Source organism: Hirundo rustica, chromosome 4 (assembly GCF_015227805.2).
Source record: "Hirundo rustica isolate bHirRus1 chromosome 4, bHirRus1.pri.v3, whole genome shotgun sequence".
Lineage (NCBI taxonomy): Eukaryota > Metazoa > Chordata > Aves > Passeriformes > Hirundinidae > Hirundo > Hirundo rustica.
In genome coordinates this window covers 51,968,140-51,987,187 of record NC_053453.1, presented here as the reverse complement: position 1 = coordinate 51,987,187, position 19,048 = coordinate 51,968,140, and the positions used below count along the sequence as shown (strand labels likewise).

At 42.4% G+C, this 19,048-nt stretch overlaps 1 protein-coding gene across 1 annotated transcript in view; it reads left to right on the top strand.

The window, feature by feature from the left end:
- Window positions 1–19,048, top strand: part of EP300 (E1A binding protein p300) — a 62,711-nt gene that overhangs the window by 21,904 nt on the left and 21,759 nt on the right. Inside the window, exons 3-17 of the mRNA XM_040061430.2 lie at window positions 2,355–2,531; window positions 4,697–4,958; window positions 5,729–5,842; window positions 6,770–7,006; window positions 9,346–9,439; window positions 9,747–9,881; window positions 10,274–10,391; window positions 10,870–11,044; window positions 11,436–11,513; window positions 12,327–12,436; window positions 12,945–13,100; window positions 14,156–14,599; window positions 15,094–15,282; window positions 16,175–16,331; window positions 16,906–17,024. Of these exons, the coding sequence (XP_039917364.1) occupies window positions 2,355–2,531; window positions 4,697–4,958; window positions 5,729–5,842; window positions 6,770–7,006; window positions 9,346–9,439; window positions 9,747–9,881; window positions 10,274–10,391; window positions 10,870–11,044; window positions 11,436–11,513; window positions 12,327–12,436; window positions 12,945–13,100; window positions 14,156–14,599; window positions 15,094–15,282; window positions 16,175–16,331; window positions 16,906–17,024 (2,565 nt within the window). The remainder of the gene's footprint in view (window positions 1–2,354; window positions 2,532–4,696; window positions 4,959–5,728; window positions 5,843–6,769; window positions 7,007–9,345; window positions 9,440–9,746; window positions 9,882–10,273; window positions 10,392–10,869; window positions 11,045–11,435; window positions 11,514–12,326; window positions 12,437–12,944; window positions 13,101–14,155; window positions 14,600–15,093; window positions 15,283–16,174; window positions 16,332–16,905; window positions 17,025–19,048) is intronic.

Sequence of the window (19,048 nt, the reverse complement as noted above, 5' to 3'; positions counted from 1 at the left end):
GTTTTGGCAGCAGCTGCTTTATTGGTCACCATAGGCGCATTCACTGAGGCAGAGACATGGCAGTGGAAAGGAAGGCTTTTAGTTCTGCTTGATCACTACATAGTTTGTTTTTCTGCCATGTGTAGAGATTCTTTTCATTGCTCTCTAATGAATTACTGCTGTGTGATTATGGTTATTGCTTATGTGTGGAGGAGGGAGGCTGTCCTCAAGTGAATTCACTTCTACATATCAGATGTCTAAAGTGGCAGGTTCTTTAATGAATTTTGTATATCTTTTCTTGTAGCTTGAGTTTGATCCTACCTTATTTTGTAAATGGAAACTGAAGGCTATTATAATGGATTGGAGGTTGTTACAGCCTGAAAAAGGGAAGTGTGACTAATTGCAGGTAATCTCAGGGCATGTTGGTTACTTCTAGTGCAGGTTGAAGAAGCTTGGTGAGCAGAAAAAAGGTGTTTCTGCTAGGGGAGTATGCTTTGAGAATAAGTGTAAAAGTGATTAGAAACAAGCCTACCATAGTAGTTACGTTCTTCTTTGAATGCAGGAAAATGCTTTGAACCAAAGACCATCAAGGAGACTGGACATTGTCTAGTCAAATGCTAATATGAGTTGAAACAACAACACAGCTCTTTAAAGTATTTTTGTGCCTTTGTGTCTTGGTTTGAAAGTCAGGTATCTGCTAGGGAGGGGCAGGACCCCTCTAGGAATGGGGAATTCCAATCCCCTCCCTCCAAGTTATAATAATTTAGAAAATTAAAGGGGCTTTTCAGGCAGAGGTATGAGGAAAGGAATAACAGTTCTTTACTAGTAAGTATAACAAAGCAAACAAACAACAACAACTACAGCATTATTAATAAACAGAACCAGGAACCTCGAGGGGCTTTGTTTCACAAAGCTGCTGGGGGCAGTCTGATCCCTTGGGACTCTGAGACCACCAAGCTGGAATGGTGGAAACTCCAGGGCTGGTGGCTGGAAAGGCAGGATGTCCCTGGCAGGCAGGGGGTGTGGGGCTACAGTGTAGCACAAAGAGCAGTGCTGGAGAAGCCACGATGGCTGGACAGGGCTGGCCCAGCTCCAGCAGGGCAGGCAAAGGGACTCAGAATTCCTGGGCACATGAGCACATGATGGTAGATTTCCCAGGACCAGACTTTCTGTTGACAGTGGACTCCTCCCGCTGCAAGGAGCAGCTTGGTCATCCTCTCCGATACCCAGAGCAAAAAAAGCAGCAGGCTGTCCACAGCTCTGTCCTTCTCCTGCCCCAAAACTCGTGTGATCTTCCCCCTCCCAACTTTCGGCCACCTCCTTTGTGTTGGTCAAGCACCATCTAAGCACCAGTACTTAATCTCTTGGCAACAATAGAAAAATTCTATAAGAAAAGAAAAAAAAAATGGAAAAAACCTAACCCCCAACACTTTGTTTTAGAGTTATGGCTCCTCGAGGATCGTGCCTGAGTAATGGTGAGAACTTGGTAACCTTAACAAAAATCGCCAGTTTTTCTGGTCCTCTGTGTCTAGTTCTTTTGGTCCTAGATGGCAAATTTTCTCTTGGAAAATAAATGGGAATGCAAGGAATGGAAGAAAAAAATGTCAGAGAACAACTTTATTGGCAAGTTTGCTCCTTGTTCTTTAGGTTCTGGGCATTCCAAGACAACAAACAGTATGTTCTGGTGTACCAGAACTGATGAATATGCATCTGGCTTGTATGAAACGTGAATCTATTTCCCCTGTGGGTGAATAAATCAGTAGATTTGTTTTGTTTGCAGGCTTTCTACCTGTCCTCTCCTTTGACCGCTAGTACTGCAGATGGGTTGGTATGACTGTGAGGTATTCTTAAATTGAAAATGTTTGTGTACTGGTAATGCAGACATGCATTGTTATGCCTGTCAAGAGAGGAGCTGTGGGGGTGCTAGCAGTTGGGTAGGATGTTTTTGGGATAAACTCCACTGATACAAATGAAGATGGTATTTGTCTCCATTTGGAATCTGCACAAGTGCAGGGAGGAGAACTCAAGTCTGGAAGAATTATGTAGTCCATGGTACAAACTTGTAATTCAGAAAGGTGAAGTGAAAAATCTGTTGAACCAAATATTTTGTAAAGAAGTAATCAGGCCACTTCTGTCCAGTCAGATCTCAAAGATTGCTAAGTTGGCTTTGTTGTGTTTACAGGAACTACCTAGTTGAGGAGTTAATGTGTGATGGGTGAATCTGTGAACATGGAGCAGGGGAAGCATGTGGATCAGTATTGCATTGCAGCCAACTCATGGCTGCAACCACTCTTGCTTCTCTGAAGTACAAATTTGCTTTTTACACTGTGAACTTAAACTATCTGATTTAAACACCTTACCATTTTTATTTCTAGATGGGAATGATGAGCAATCCCAGCCCTTATGGCCAGCCCTATAGTCAAAATACTGGGCAGCAGATTGGAGCCAGTGGACTTGGCCCTCAGATGCAGAATAAAGCTGGACTGCAGAATAGCTTACCACAGTTTCCAATGGACAAGAAGCCAGTTCCTGGGTCAGGAATGCCTAACATGGTAAGTAGAATGAAAAGTATACTCAGAAAATGTTGTGGTAAAGAGGAGCAATATGCTCTGGTCTTTCCACAGTGTAAGTTTTTTGCAGCTGTCACACCCAGTGTGAATATGTACTTGGAATCCACAGAGAATGCACTTGTTTCAACCCCTAAGACTGATATGAGGGAGAGGGCTGAGTTGTGTGAGTTGTGCTGAGTGTGAGAACTGTTATGTTGATAAACTGCATCTCCACTCAAATCATGTTATTGCTTTTAAACCCTATTAGAAGGCAAAATGAAATGAAGCTCCTTAATTGAAATGAGCTTAGTAACTTCTTTGGACACCTCTGCTCTCCTGTCCCATCCTTTTTTTTGTTGTTGCTATATTGGGCCCCTTCTCCTCCGAGTATCTCTGGAGACTTGTTTTCCTGCTTGTACTCACTGATGCTTTTGGGAAAAAGAAGTGTCCCTTCTCAAACAGGTATTACTTATGATAGGGCTTAGAAACCCCAGATGTGTGTTTGTTCTTGCATATTACACAAACACACACAAGAGTCCTGATGCTGGAGGTGATTCCCTGGCAACGGTAGTAGCCTTGGTACCTTTCCCTTTTACCTCTTCTCTTATTTTAGCAGGACTTAAAGAAAGGGGAGGGAAGAATGGTGGGAAAAGTGGATGACCCAAGCCTGTAAATGCCAGTGCCTCACCGCATGCCTTAACATTAGATTCCCTGGCTTGAGCTTAATGCTGATGCCTCATTTTCAAAGCTTAAATTGGTTGGGGTTTGACATGCAACGTGTCTTACAGTTTTTTTCCCTGTGTATATATATTTTTAAATTTAGGAAATAAATTTATATTTCTGAATATAACTTGTGTTTCTCCTTGCTTCAAATTTCACTCCCACACACCTCCTGGGAAGGTCCATGTATCTTAACTGTTGCTGAAAAACCATTTCCGCTTAACTTTAGTACCTTTAAATTAAAAAGAGGTCCATCCTGTGAGGTTTTTTAATGTTTTTTTAAGTTGAGTATGAAACATTCGAAGATGAGCAAACCAGTTGGTTGTTTGAATCAATTTAAAAGCAGCCAAAACTTGTTCAGAATCCCAGCAGTTAAGTTCGTGTTCAGTGCAGAGCATATAATTCTTTTGAACTGGTACCTAGCTGAACTCAGGAACTTAAAGTTGTTGCTGTCTCAGTTGTCGTTTAGAACACCAGGCTGCAAAGAGGACAGTTCTGGTGATACTGGCACATGCATAGACCCTGAGGGCCTGACTAATTGGTGAAATTGCCTTGTAAAATGAAAGATTAATACTAGTAGTCAGGAGCTGCAGGAGAACTGGGGTTTAGAAATACAGCTGGGGTCTAAAGATCTGGAGATCTGCAGAAACATCTTGTAGAACCACTGGGAAGAGTCAATTAGAAACTGAAATCTATTGAACTGAAGTGATATGGGCAACATAGAGTATGTGAGCTGCTCTTATCAAAGTATTCCTCAAATGTCACCTGAAAGGAATACAAAGAGTTCTGAGCAAATAGACAGAAGCAGAGAAGACAAGCTAGATGTTGCCATACCTGACATTAATTCTTTGGTGTTTATTATCCTGAATCCGTGTTTCATCTCTAGCAGACTAGGAGATGCTTGTTTTTAATGCCTATGTGCAAATTTGATGGAAAAAGGTTAAAAGCTTCCCAGAACTTCTCTTTCATTCTTCTTTTCTAGGAGCAGTCAACCTGAGACACCTTATACTGAGAGGGAAAACCCAATTCATTCTAGAATGTGCTTTTTTCCATTAATGGAAGAATTGTGAATGCAACTTTTTAGCCTCCAAAACGAGGAGATTTCAGATCTAAATGCTGTTAATATTTTCTGGTTGGTCTAGCACTGCAAATTAACCTGTGAACATGTGCAAAGGTCTGCTGGCCATTGATAAGGCAAGAGCTAGGACTAATAGAGTGGATACAGGGCGGAAATTGTGGCTGGCAAGAGAATTGCCAGGACTGTTGCTAAGGGACGTTTTTAATGAGTCCTCCAGAACTACATGTAGGTGGGCCGTTTTCGTTAATCAGGGAATGTAGTAGTAGTTGTTTCTCTTATTGGACTTTTTCTTGTCTTGCTGTTTACTTGGTAAATGAATTATTTTTAAAAATAGATTTATTTCTGGGAATTTCTTTTTCACCTTCTTTAGGGTCAGCAGCAGGCTCCCCAGGTGCAGCAAGCTGGGATGGGGCCGGCAGCTTCTCAAGGAATGGGGTCTGGAGCACCGACAGCAGATCCAGAAAAGCGCAAACTCATTCAGCAGCAACTCGTTCTCCTCTTACATGCTCACAAGTGTCAGCGTCGAGAACAGGCCAATGGGGAGGTGCGACAGTGCAACCTCCCACATTGCCGAACCATGAAGAATGTCTTGAACCACATGACACACTGTCAGGCTGGCAAATCTTGCCAAGGTGAGTGGAGGAGTGGTTATGGAGATGGGGGTCAACGTTTGAGGGAGAAGAGCTCCTAGAAAGAGGTGGACTAGTGGGTGACTTGGGAAGTAAGTTAAAGAAATTACGTTTTATTTGCTTAAGACGGAATTTTAAGCAACTTCCGAGCCTCTAAAGTTTAGGCAAGTTAGAGGGGACAAAACACAAAGAGATGAGTAAAAAAATCTTTTGCCTAACTTTGTAACTCACTGTAAAATCTATTGGATTCTGCCTTTTTTAAAAGGTAGACGCAAAGCAGGAATCTGCAAATAGGAGTCTGCCTGTCTTCCTTAAACTGAAGACATGAATCTCAAGCAATACCAAGCCGTGAATTTGACTGCTACCGGCACTTGCAACCTCTCACTGTCCTACTAAAATGCAATCTCCCTTTTTGATAGCCTTGGCTCATCTGGATTGTGCCAGTTGTTGACATCTCAGTTGTTTGGCACTGTCTGCCTGATACCTGAGCTAGATGGAGTTATCCTTCAAGCCACAGAGACATAGGCTTGGGGTATCACGTGGGGTTTTCAAGTAGGCTTTGGTACTGTTGGTGAGCCAATAGCACTAGAAGGAATCTGGCTACATTTTCAGGGCTAATTAGTGCTGAACTGTTTCAAATGATACTTTATTGACTTTGTGTTGGTATAGATGTGTGCCCTCAGAGAAAATGCTACTCTCTACCCAGTTTGTTATGACCATGTGGAGATTCTGGCAGCAGTTTGTAAATGCTTTTCGTTCCTTCTCTTTCTCAGTGGCACATTGCGCGTCTTCCCGACAAATCATCTCACACTGGAAGAATTGTACAAGACATGATTGTCCTGTATGTTTGCCTCTCAAAAATGCTGGGGACAAAAGAAATCAGCAATGTAAGTCCACTGGGGAATTCAGTGTGTTGAATAAACCATGAAATGCATGTTGAGAGTTAAACTTTCTTGCACCCATATGGTAGTGGTGATGCTCTCAAACCTTGGAACATGTTCATGTGATTTTTCTTTTGTTTTAATCTCAGAGTGTTTTTCTGGCTCTGATTGCTAGTGTCCATGAAAGCTTTCTAACTTATTTTATTTTTCTATCAAGAGAGTGGTAAGAATGAACAAATCATAGCTCTCTCAACCAAATGATTGGCTCTTCATTACTGCTTCTTCCAGCTGGGCAGTTTCTGGAGACAGATCTGCGCACCCACGCACATGGTGTCATTTCAGCCCTGATCTTTGGTTCTGTCTTCATTCTTTGTTTGCATCAGATGTCATTTGCCCTTTCTCTTTGTGTCCCCTTGGTCTCCCTGACAAAATGTTTGACAAGATTTTTGTCATTCTGTATTACCTGTATGTGGTTTTTTTTTTTTTCCTCCCTACTTTAATGTTACTGTAGGCTCTTCTCGTGACTGTGAGATATTTCTTGGTTTAAGAAAACTAAAAAAAAAACCAAACAAACCCAAAAAACCAAAAAGGGCAGAAAAGGCATTACAATGGCTGGTGGAAAGCTGTATGTACATTTCTGCCTTTAGCCTCTGTGACATAGTGTGCCTCTGTTTTCAGTTTAAAGCAAGCAGATGTGTCCTAAATACTAAGAGTGGGATTTCCTCTGAGCAGCCGAAAGGAAAAACAGCATGTTGGATTGGCTGGTTGGGGCTAAACTTCTCTCTCAGTTTCGTGACAAGTTTTTCAGATCTGTGCCCTGCATGCTTCCAGGAGATATTTTAGTTCTGAGCAGCCAGTACACTCTGTCCCTGTGTTGGTGGGCATCTCTGGCCACCTTCTGCTCTCCTCACTAACTCCATGTGTCTCTCACAGCGCTGCTGGGTGGAGCTGCAGTAGGACTTGCCAATACCGGCTCTGTGGGCGTGGGGCAGCAGACAACGCCCAGCATCAACACTACCAGTCAAATAGACCCCAGCTCCATTGAGAGAGCCTACGCGGCCCTCGGACTGACCTACCAAGGGAACCAGATGCAGACACAGCCCCAGGCTCAAGTGAAGAATCAGCAACAGGGACAGTCACCCCAGGGTCTGCGCCCTATGAATCCTATGAGTAAGTTTATCTGTTAGTGTAAAATGCAAACTGCAGGCAACTTCCTCATGCTACATCTAATGCAAATATTCTCAACCTACTAGATTAATGCTGCTACTTAATTTGCAAAAGGTAGGGCTTTGATATATTTCAGACTTGAAATTGCAAGTTACTCAGTGGACCAGGAGTATTAGAGGGCTCAGGTGCCTTCTCTTGGAAAACAAGTTCTCTGGAAAAATTAGTTTATTTGGAAAAATGATAATTTTCCAAGGCGACATTTTTTTTTGTAGCTTTATATGCAAGTTCCAGGCTATTGGGGAGTTTTTAATTTGATATGCAGGCATTGGTGTACTGCCCTGTCACTCAGAGTGCAGCATTTTACGTTTGTATCTCAGATATGTAAAGTTTGTTTAAAAAATGGAGAATAGTGAATAACTGACGTGCTCCTTGAATCCTGTCATATGATCTGGCATAGCTCTAAATTCTCTAGGTGGCTTAAAGCAACATCATAGGACTAGATAAGAACTCCAAAGTGCTGTTAATTGGAGCCTGGCTATCAATGGTGTTAAATGAAGTCACCTTTAACCACTCAAATCTAAGTTCAATAGTTGGAGATTACATCACAGACTTTTTCTCACTCTTAGCTGTTTGCTTGAGTTGCATAAAGAAGATGTGGCTTTTTTAGTGGAAAAGAGAAAAGAAGAGCTGATAGTGATTTATTACAAGCATGTATGGGATTGCAGTGATTGTGCCTACGTGTCTCATGACAAACTTGTGTGCAGAATGAGAGACTGGTGCAGAAACACACAAACTGCAGCCTGCAAGCAACTGCTACTTTGCTCTGCAAAGGGAATGCTGCTCCTGAGTTGCTCAAGAAAAGGCTGCTGGGTAGAGTTGACTTCTTAATGAGATGACTGGCCCTTACAGATGGCATGTGACTTGCTAAAACTCTACCTTCCAGGGTGTAAAAACAGAGGCCAGGGCAAGGGTCCTGAGAGATTAGTCTTAAAACAATTAGATTAAAATATTATTTTCTATTGTGCCTTAGAGTCTTTTCTGAAACAAAATGATTCCTATTTTTTAATGTATGTAATTACTTATAGACTTTGTGCATTCCTTGCAGAACAGTGGACATTCTTTCTACAATTGCTAAGGAAATCCACTGAAATGGATTGAAAAAGCTCTTGGAGTGTGAAGAACTGCAGCTTAATGTAGAAAGGACAAGTATGGAGAGTGTAGACTTTTGAGTGTTGTTTCCTTATTAGAAGTGGGTGGCTAAGGAGGAAATTGCAACAGGTGAGATAGGAATTACTAGGTCATGGCCTACAGGGCAACAGGGCTAGTTTAGGAGAAAGAGCAGGATTTGATGAGGACTGCTGTGAAAAGATGCAGCCCTATGTAGCTGAAACAAATGGTAGATTTTGATGGTTGAAAAAGGGAGAGTTAAAAGGTAAAGGCTGACTGTTGTCTTGCATGCCAGTGTGCTTTCAGATTTATGAAAAATCTTTTAAATACTTGGTTGTGATATTAGGGGTATGTATTAGTCCCAAGAGAGTTAATTTCAGTGGCTTTCTCTTGTATGCAGTGTGTAATTTTGTTTGAAATACAGATTCTGTAGGAGTCAAATGTCCTAAATACACGTGAAGCTTGGTAATGGCTTTCGTGCTACTTGCAGCTTCCCAAAATTATCTGTTCGGAAGCTCCAGACAGAAATATGCTGCATTTTTCTTTACTAATTGAGAGGTAACTGTAGTGTGTGAAGAAAATAGGCAGTTTTTATGGTGATTCAGATCTGGTATGATTCAGAAAATCAGGTTTTGTTATGCAACAAATTAGGAGTGTTTCCTGCAAAGGATTGTCAGATTTTCTGTCTTAAAAGCATTGGAGTTAGGTGTAGGATCATTAAGTATGGAGTGGGTGAGAAGGGACCTTGTCTGATGTAGTTGGTAGCTGATGTTTTAAGTGTTTGAAGCCTCTGTGCATATATATCCTAAGATTCTGAATGAAAAAAACCCCACCCAACTGCTTCTAAACAAAAAAGCTGGAATCTTTCATGAGAGTCACAGGAAAGGACTCTGGAACATAGTATTTGTGGTAAATTGAAATCGCTTGTTTGTTGATGAGTTCAGGAAGATGTGCAGAGGAGTAATGGGGTTGGTGCTTCACTTGGAGGTCACCAGTATTGTGCCTTGCCCTTTTTCTAAATTTGTAAAAGAGAGGGGATGAAGAGAGCAATGGGTAATTCCCTTCACAAAAGTCCAAGTGCTTGAAAGTCTAAACCCTTGCTATTGCTGCACAGTTACTGATTTTGTGTGGTAAATGGCTTCTTATTTTTTTTTCTGTGTTCTTCTGTTTCCCAGGTGCAAATCCAATGGGTGTGAATGGAGGAGTAGGGGTTCAACCCCCTAATCTGCTGCCTGACTCAATGTTACATTCCACCATGAATTCTCAAAAGTAGGTTGAATCCTTTTTATCCCAGTTTTGATCTCATGGCACTTCTTCCCTAAACAGTGGAGTAAATGCCATTGATGGCTCTCTCCCTTTGGATTTTGTTGCAGTTTTCCAAGTCCTTGGGTAGAACAGCATGTACTCTTTCATGGTGTTGTTTGGTGTGTGTGCAGCTATTTCTGCAGTTTGTCCATTGATTAGGGAATGGCTGAACTAGCACTTTGTCCTAACATTATTCTAAAAGAGGCTGTGACTGTAGGATGATTAAGCTGGGGCTAGACTTTTGCACTCAATTCTTGCTCTGTTTTTGAAGCCCCATGATGAGTGAAAGTGCCAGTGTCGCCAGTTTGGGAGCCATGCCAACAGCTCAACCATCCAATTCCGGAATTCGAAAGCAGTGGCATGAAGACATTACTCAGGATCTCCGAAACCACCTTGTTCATAAATTGTGAGTAGCTAATATCAAAACAATCTCCTGTTAGGTGAGCTGCTGCCCCAGAGGTGTATTAGAGGCAGAGGGGGGCTGCAGGAGGAATCCTGACTTGCAAAACTAGAGGGCCAAGGAGTAAATTTTGTCAGGATGCATGAGAAGGGAAAACAGAAGCCCAAAAGATGGAGCTGCATCTGCATCTGCTGGTTTGGGGCTGTTGTTTTGGAAGTTTCCCACTCCATACTCAAGCCATCTACAACATCTACTGTCCCTGGAAGAAGTAGCAGTAGCTGTAGTCTGCCAGCGGATTACTTGCTATTTTGTGTTCAAACCACTGGGGTTAATGCTGGTCTGGGAGCATTCTAACCACTTGCATGCATTTCTTTAATATTTTTTTTCTTCCTGCTCAGAGTCCAAGCCATATTTCCTACTCCTGACCCTGCAGCACTGAAGGATCGACGTATGGAGAATCTGGTGGCATATGCTCGGAAAGTGGAAGGGGATATGTATGAATCAGCAAACAGCAGGGTAAGCTGCCATCCCCTGTTGTCTTGTTCTGTGTATTTCTACCTTGATCCTGTAGTGATTGGGGAGGAAGAGGAATGAAAGTACAGATGGGACTCCAAGCTGAGGAAACAAGTGTTTAGGGGCTGCTGGGTGGGGTCTAGGAACCAGCCAGTTGGAGGCTGCTTCCTGGGTGTGCCAGGAGTTGAGGTGTGCTGTGCCTGAGACATGTCGCAGTCCCCTAAAGGCAGTGTTGAAACTCTTCACTGTGATTGTCCCAGAGAAGGTTTAGACACAAGAAGAGGAATATCTGGTGTTAGCAGTGCCCCTTTTCCCCCTCCTATCTGTCTGACAGACAGTCCCTGCAAAGGGGAAGACCACCTCCTACCCCAAGCCAGAATGTGTGCCTGTAAAGCCGCTTTACAAGTTTGAGTATCTGGGACCAGATGACTTTTCTTAATGTGTCTCATCTTCTTTCTTGGCTTCTATTCCTTCCCAACAGGCAGAGTACTATCACTTGCTGGCAGAGAAGATCTACAAGATTCAGAAGGAGTTGGAGGAGAAACGAAGAACCAGGCTGCAGAAGCAAAATATGATCCCAAATGCTCCGGGCATGCCACAGGCTCCCATGAATCAAGGGCCTAATATGGGACAGCCACAGCCAGGAATGTCTGCAAGTAAGACCTTTGGGTCACTGATTACCTGGTGCAGGAAATCCTGTACTGTCATTTCAGTAGCCTAGTGGCCATTTAGCTGTTCATGGGTATCTGACTTGTTAGTGAGCTGCTGTTCATGGTTGTACCTTGATAACATGCTTCAAATTTGACCCTGGTTTCTGAAAGCTGACGCTAAGTCAGAGGATATTTTTGTCACTGGGATATACTTCTGTTTTCGGGGAAGTTCTCGAGTTTGCCTCACACTTTGAGGACTCTTTAATAATGTTTAGTTACTGTATATATTTACTTTGTACATGAGTTTTAATGTGTAATTCTCACTAAAATGTTTGGTGGATAAATCCTGGTGGTCTTCTGAATAACTCTTATCTTATTTCAACATCTTATTTTCCAGATGGTCCTCTTCCTGACCCAACTCTGATACGTGCCAATATGCCAAACCAGATGATGAATCGCATGCAGGCACAGCCAGGTAAATATTTGAAGAAATTATGCTACTGTGATTTTTTAAAGGAATCTTTGATTTGGGCAGCTCTTACTGAAGCATCAGAGACCCTGTCACGTGCAGCTTTTACATTTGATTAAGAAAACAGCTATCTATATTGCATAATTCTTACAGAACTATATAATAAATATAAAATTATCTCTAGAAGCTTTTCATCTTGTGATTTTGAGCTGCACGTCAGCTGCTTGCTTTGTTAAATAAACAGCTTGATGCGTTTGGAATTTCTGATCATAGGATAGGTGTGCATAGGATGATTGGATCAATCAAACATGGTGAGCCCAGCCAGCTCAGGTGAGGATATGATGGTGGCAGAGGGAATGTGGTGAGAATTATTGCTCAGAAAAAAAGGGCAGAACCTTTGTTATACATTCAAGATATGATGCAAAGTACTTGAAGTTAAGATACAGCTTGAGGTTCAGTAAGTGTATTTCTAATATGTAATTAAGATAATGCAACTTTCTATGGCAGGTGTGACAATCAGTACTTGTCACGTGTTACAGTAGTTCTCAAATGAGTTCTCTTAATGAGTTTTAATAACAGTGGAAATGGATGTCTGGAGGGGGGAAAAGCTGGTCTGTATTCTGAAAGAGTGGGTGTCTTGAACACTGTATTTAAAATTATTCCCCATAACTAGTTAATAGAAGGCCATGTTTGATTGAAAGCTGGTTGCTAGAAAGCAAACTTAGAAAGAAGCAGCCTTTCTTCTCCAAATGTTGAATGGTGCCTAAAGGAGATTTCAGGCCTTTGTTTATACATGTTTTTTTTGTCACAAACTCACAGGAATGAATCAGTTTGGCCAGATGAACATGCAGCTGTCACCGATGGGACCCCGGCAAACGCCTCCTCTTCAGCACCCTGGACAGCTAAGTCAGGCCGGGGCCATGAACCAGGTCAGTGCGCTTCCCCTCCAGGGCTGAGTTCACAGGTTTGCTTCTCTTGTCTGTGGTTTTCTTAACATCACTAAATAAAAGAAATTTGAAAATATATCAAGCATTACTTCTTCATTGTCTTGGCCCTTTGGTTTCTGTCTTTTACTTCTCCTCTCAGATCAGCCTGACATACAGATCTTAAGATCTTTGTGGTGAGAATTGCCTAAAAATGCATTGAAGTGGCTTTTTGTTGCATTCTTAAAACAAGGAACCAAAATAAACCTTAAGTCACATCCCCAGTCTGAAGTCAATGTCCTTTTACCTAACTTTTAAGAGAAATCATCATAAATTCTGTCTTCTGAGATGAGCTATAAGCAGGCTTTTCACATCATATCCTAGAGATAAGTGGCAAGCATTAATTTCTACAAGATAAATGTTTTTTGGGTTTTGTTTTTGTTCTTGTTTTTTTTTTAAATGTTATGAAGGTGTATGCACAGTGTGTGAAATGAATTGCTTTCTTTTCTACCAGATGGGATTTCCTTCACGTATGCAGCAGCCAGGAGTTGGCCAGCCTTCTGGTCAGAATCAATTTCTACAACAGACTCAGTTCTCTGCTTCTTCCCCGGGAATGAACACAGCGAGCATGCCTATGACTCAGCCTGGCAATCAGACACCAGTATCTCAAGTAAGTTTCTGATTTCTTGAAGTGGTGTCAGTGACCTTTGTCCTATGCTAGTTATGATTGTTCAGTTTGTAGCAATGGAAAACAACTTGTCTCCTTGAGACTTTTGGAATTATAGTCAACCAAATTAATTTATTGAGACTTTTCAGTTTCCTGGTGTAGCACTGGGAATGGCAAAGGTGAAATATTGTTGACTTGTTCTCAGGCTTAAATTTAAGTGTTAGAGTAGAATTGTTTTGTTTTTATGGAGCAAAGAAGAAATTGTGACTCAGCATGCAGTAGTTAAGATTCTCTTGCTGAACAGTGAAGCAGCAGAGCCTGAGAAATTAAGAGGTGGCAGAATAAGTCATAAAAAGGCATGTCTATCCAGGCTTATGTGTTGCTGGCTTTGGGGGATTAGGAGGGTTATCATTACTGAAGATCGGAACTTACAGTCTAGCAGTTTCCTTTCTGTCCTCTCCCTCTCCCTTTTCAGCAAGAACCTTTCAGGCCAGGAAGAAGTAGGGAACGTCAGTTTGCTTCTCATTGATGCTTCTTCCTAGTTTGCAGGCAAGATTATTGTGGAGTTACAGTTTTTTATCTTGACCAATACTTTTTTTTTCTTGTAATTTTATAATGGCATAGTTACAGCTGTACTTATTTGTGATGATAAATTCAGTTTCTAATCTTGGGGGCGGAGGCATGGGCACACTAGGTGTATTTGAATGCAGTTTTTGACTGTGGTGAACATACCCAGGATGTACAAATCTGCAGTTTTAGAAAGAAATGTTTTGCGAACCGGGAGTGTAGGTGTGCCATTCTTTAAGTATATCAACAAGTATAAGTTATTCTATTGAAACTTCTCTAAGAAAGATGAACAAATTATAAAACAGCCTTATGTTTGTGTAGAGCGAAATAAATCGAGTAGACCATTTCTGCTTTTGAAAGAGTTCTTAAAAGCGAAGCAGATGGTTTGTCACTTTTTTTTCAAGTACGCTGTGGGAAAGCAGACATTTGACAGTAATTTCTCTTGCTTTTCTATTTCAAGTCATTGCAAATGTGTACCTGTTTTCCAACAGGCACAAATGACCAGCGCTTCCTGTCCTGTGAACTCTCCTGCAATGGCTCCAGGTTCTCAAGGGAGCCATATTCACTGCCCACCTCTTCCACAGCCTCCCATGCACCAAAATTCTCCTTCTCCGGTACCTAGCCGAACCCCAACACCTCACCACACGCCCCCAGGCTTGGGATCACAGCAACAGCAGGCAGTGGCAGCTGCTGCCACCACTGCCCCCACACCTGCTCCTCAGGCATTGCCACCTGGATCGCAGTCCCAAACTATGCACCCCCCTCAAAGGCAGACTCCAACGCCTCCGCAGGCACAACTGCCTCCACAAGTCCAGCCTCCAGTTCCAGTTACCCCTTCTGCAGAGCAGCAGCAGCAGCCCTTGTCACAGCAGAGCACAACTGCATCTGTTCCCACACCAACAGCACCGCTGCAACCTCAGCACCCCACAACACCTGTAAGGAAATACTTAATTATGCTTTCCCTGCAAATGTTTGTGTGTAAGGTTTAATTTTCAGTGGTGTGCTCCTGGCATGTTTAATACTAAGATAGGGGGGTTTTTTGTATTTGAGGAGTAAACTTTTTCCATCAAGACAAGTCTGTAGATCATCTGGTTTTTTCCAGAGAGGAAGTATTTTACAAAATTCTTGTAAATGTTTTGAAATGCACTGTTAAACATGGATGAGGTTTCTTGGTTACATATATGTGTGCATAGTGATTATACAATAAGGGAAACAATGTCACTTTCTGTAGACAAGGCCTTCTAGTGCATGCCTTTGATACGTGTTTTCCAATAGTTGAGGTTGTGGGACGCTATATTCTTGAGGGAAAGCAAATAGAAGGACTAGAGTGCATTTAAACTTGGTGGAAATGTAGCATAGGTAAAACATAGATTAGAAAAGAAAAATAGGTTCATTAGAAGCCCATTTGTAATGTCCTTTGTTCCCTCAGCTTTCACAGACAGCTGTGAGCATTGATGGGCAGGTATCCAACCCTCCGTCCACCAGCAGCACAGAGGTGAACTCTCAGCAGACTGTTCCAGAACAACAGCAGCCACCCTTGCAGGAAGTGAAAATGGAGATTAAAACAGATGAAGGGGAACCAGAACAAACAGAGATGCAAATGGAGGAGAAATCTGAGGTGAGATTGTTGACCAGGTGTTGGGTAGAATACTTTCATCTAGTACTGCGGGATGCTTTCTGTCATTCCTTCCAGAATTCAGTGAGAGCTGTAGGTGCTACATGCTGCTGCTGCAGTTTTGACTGTTGTCTTTTGCCTTATTCCTAAAGAAGGGTCTGTGTTTTCTGGTGAAGTTATGGTAGAAGTCAGTGGCCACAGGAAGGACCATTATAATGTGGTTGCTATGAAGCTTTGCTTCGGAAAGTGCCAGTGTGAGAAGGCACTCTGGTCAGTCCTACAGCTGGTAAAATAGCAGATAGTAGGATGAGGGGAAATGGCTTCAGGTTGTGCCAGGAGAGATTGGATATTAGGAGAAGTTTCTTCGCTGAAAGGTTTATCAAGCATTGGAATAAGGCTGCCCAGGGAAGTGGTTAAGTCACCATTCATGAGGGTATTTACGTGTGTAGATTCGGCGCTTTATGTGGCATAGCAGTGGACTGGGCAGTGCCACGTTAACATTAGACTTATTAAGGTCTTTTCCAGCCTAAATGATTTTATATGTACATGATGGGCTGCTTTACTGGGCTTTGACAACTTGTCACCGAGGACAGCCAGGAGTGTGGCTGCCAGGCACATCATCCTGGCAGCTCTGCTGTATGAGAGGCTGTTAGAGCTGCCTGAAGAAGTACCCATGTGTCTCCTTCTGGCTCAGAACTTGTTAGCAGCTGGTCATTGCTACTACTGCAGTGTTTAAAGATGCATTCTAACATATTTGCTCAAGTTTTAGGTGAGTTTTGGCTACAAAGGAGATAGAAGAGTGGGTGGCCAGCATGACAGATAGGTTTAAAGGACAGAAGTGTGGATGGGTAGCGTCCCAGGAGATTTAAGTGACAGGCTTCAAACTGCTTTCCAGGCTAAAGCAGAACCAGTTGTGGAGGAATGTAAACCAGACCCAATGGAGCAGGAAGAGAAGAAACCTGAAGTGAAGACTGAAGTACCAGAGGGGGAAGAAAGACCTACTACTCCAGCAACTCAGTCTTCTCCGGTAGCTGGGCAGTCTAAGAAAAAAAGTAAGCAGAAAGACTGTTTTTACTTAAATTCACTGCATCTCCCGAGAGAAATCTCTGCAGGGAAAAAAAAACAAACAAAAAAACCCTGGACTTTCCTATTTGGTACTTAGTGGATTATGTGGTACTTATATGGCTTATGGCTTATATATGTGGTACTTTGTGGTTTTTGGACAAAAATATCTAATAATACGTGTGCTTGTAATTGGCTTTTGGGCAAGTTCTTTAAGCCCTTAGAATTAGACACTAAGCCTTAGTAAAATTGTCAATACAATGGAGATTTGAAATACTCAGTTACAGATTCCCTAGACAATTTTTCTTCTCGGGGCCTCCAAGAGGGGGATGTATCTGGAACTGAACCGTCTCTGCTCATCAGTGTCATCTTATGATAACCCTTTCTTCAGGTGATCATTTTAACATCCTCTTCGTGACACAGTGTTGCAGAGGATAAACAAGCCATGCTAAGTACCTTAAACCCATTGTCTGTCTGTCTTTTTCCACAGACATCACATTTTCTAGCAGGTTTCTTCCTTTCAGCTGTTTCTGCTGTCTTTCTAATGTTGAATGTTTTCCAAAGTTTTCAAGCCAGAAGAGTTGCGGCAGGCGCTTATGCCAACACTGGAGGCACTTTACCGTCAGGATCCAGAGTCTCTTCCATTTCGACAGCCTGTGGATCCCCAACTACTAGGAATTCCTGTGAGTGTCTTAGCAAGATAATTTCCTGGTTTTAATTCAAAACTACTGTATTTTGACATACCTGTTTGAGAACAGCTCTAGCTAACAAGACAGTCTGTCTTGTTAACATCTTCATATTGGTATTTTTGGGGAGGTTTAACTTTGGCAGTGGAACGTACAAGGTCTGACTTAGGAAAGTTTGGTTCTGTGTTCCTTTTACTAAATAAGCAGATGTAGCATGCACTGGCATGATTTACCAAGAGAATCCCAGTCTTGTATGGCCTTTTTATTGTTGTTGCTTCATGTTGTGATGCTCTTATTGCTGAATTTCATAGGTGTTTCTCATAATGTAAAAATCTTGTCTGAAGATGTGGGAAATTAGGCAGATCAAACCCACTTTAAAATATCCATTAATGATTGTTATCTGTTGCAGGAAAGGAAGAAACAATTTAAGTTAGAGGTTTCTGTAGGTTAAATTTTCTGCTTGTTTTAGAATTTTGTCTTGAAAAGACAATTATCATTCAAGGATCTGTATTTTTAAACTCTCTGAATTCATGTAGTGGCTTGAGTGCCCACTAGAAGTATTTATTCTTTTTCTGCTGAGATAGGATTGGGAGAAGAGCAAAGCAGGCTCAAAATGTAAAGGGTATAAAGAAAGCTTTATTAACAGAACTACAGGAGAGAAAAACTAATAAGAATCAGAATAAAACCTTCAAAACACCTCTCCTCCCCTCATAACTTTTCTTTCTCACTGATAATGTGCAGAGACAAAACACAGGACAGTATCAAGGTCAGTTTACCACCCCTAAAATAGTCTTTCATCAGTTCTTCTAGAGAGAGAAGTCTCTTTTGACATGCCATGGAAACTTCTCCACAAGAAAACAGTTCTTTTATGGTTTCAATTCTCACAAATAGCAGCTGCCTGGGAATCTGCATTTGTGAAGTCCCTCCCATATGACACAGCCTTCCCACAGCTGCATTATGGGACGTGTAAACTCATGGGGAGGTACCATTTTAAGGATGAGCGATTCAAAAGCAAAAGTTCTCTTCATCTCTCTCTGAGATCATTTTATCTCTGGGAACAGAAGTCGTCTTCTCTTCCTGGGAGCAGATCTTCATCTCCATCTCATCTCTCTCTCTGTTCAAGCTTCTCATAAGTTCACGGCTGCTTCAATATTTACTTAGTTCATCACAAATGCCTTCGCTCACATCTACAATTTGAACACATCTTCATCTCCCCAATACATGTTTTTCCACAACTTAAAGGGACATTCTAGTATATCACAGTCCATTACCATGGCCTTACAAAAGAATTTGTCTAAAACCAGGGCAACTTCTTGTTCTCCTTCCATTTAGGTTGTTACTCCTCCTTCACTAACCTTGATGTCTTCATATTGTCTCTCTACATGTCTTCACTCTGTCCTTTTCTCTCACTCAGAGAGGATTCAAAGGTTTGCAAGTTACGTCTGTGCAAGGAAAGAGTTAATAATCTCACCTGGGGCCTGCAGTAGGGTCATGATGTTTTTTTCCAGGCAGTGGCTGAGCCAGGATCTGGAGGGCTCTATCTGCATTCAGTTTCAGCTGAGGGGCCACTCTGCATGGCCACAGAGCCCCTGGTCTGGGCTGCATGATCTCTCGCAGCTGGAGCCACTCCGTCAGCATGGTAGCGGTGACTGGGGCTTTCCCCGCTTCCTTTGGCTCGCAGGCACTGGCGCTGGGCGTAGGGGGGAATAGTTTAGCAGCAGGATGCTAACAGCTGCCGGAGGCTCGATCTGGCTGGGATATGAACCCTTCTCACCTCCCCTCTGCCTGCCTGGCAGCTGCCAGGCCTGGCCCTGCCAGGGCTGCAGCAGTAGCAGGGCCTGGCCAGGCTGTGCCAGTCCCGAGGACCAAGCAGCAGAGTGGAGCTGACCCTGTCGGCGCCTTGTTACCTCTTTCCCAGCTGAAAGGGAAGAGAACTTCCTGGGATTTTTCCCGATTTTTAACCTAGGTATTCACAAAGGTGTATCCAGCTTTCTAGTGGCGTAATAAGATGTCAGTTTTCA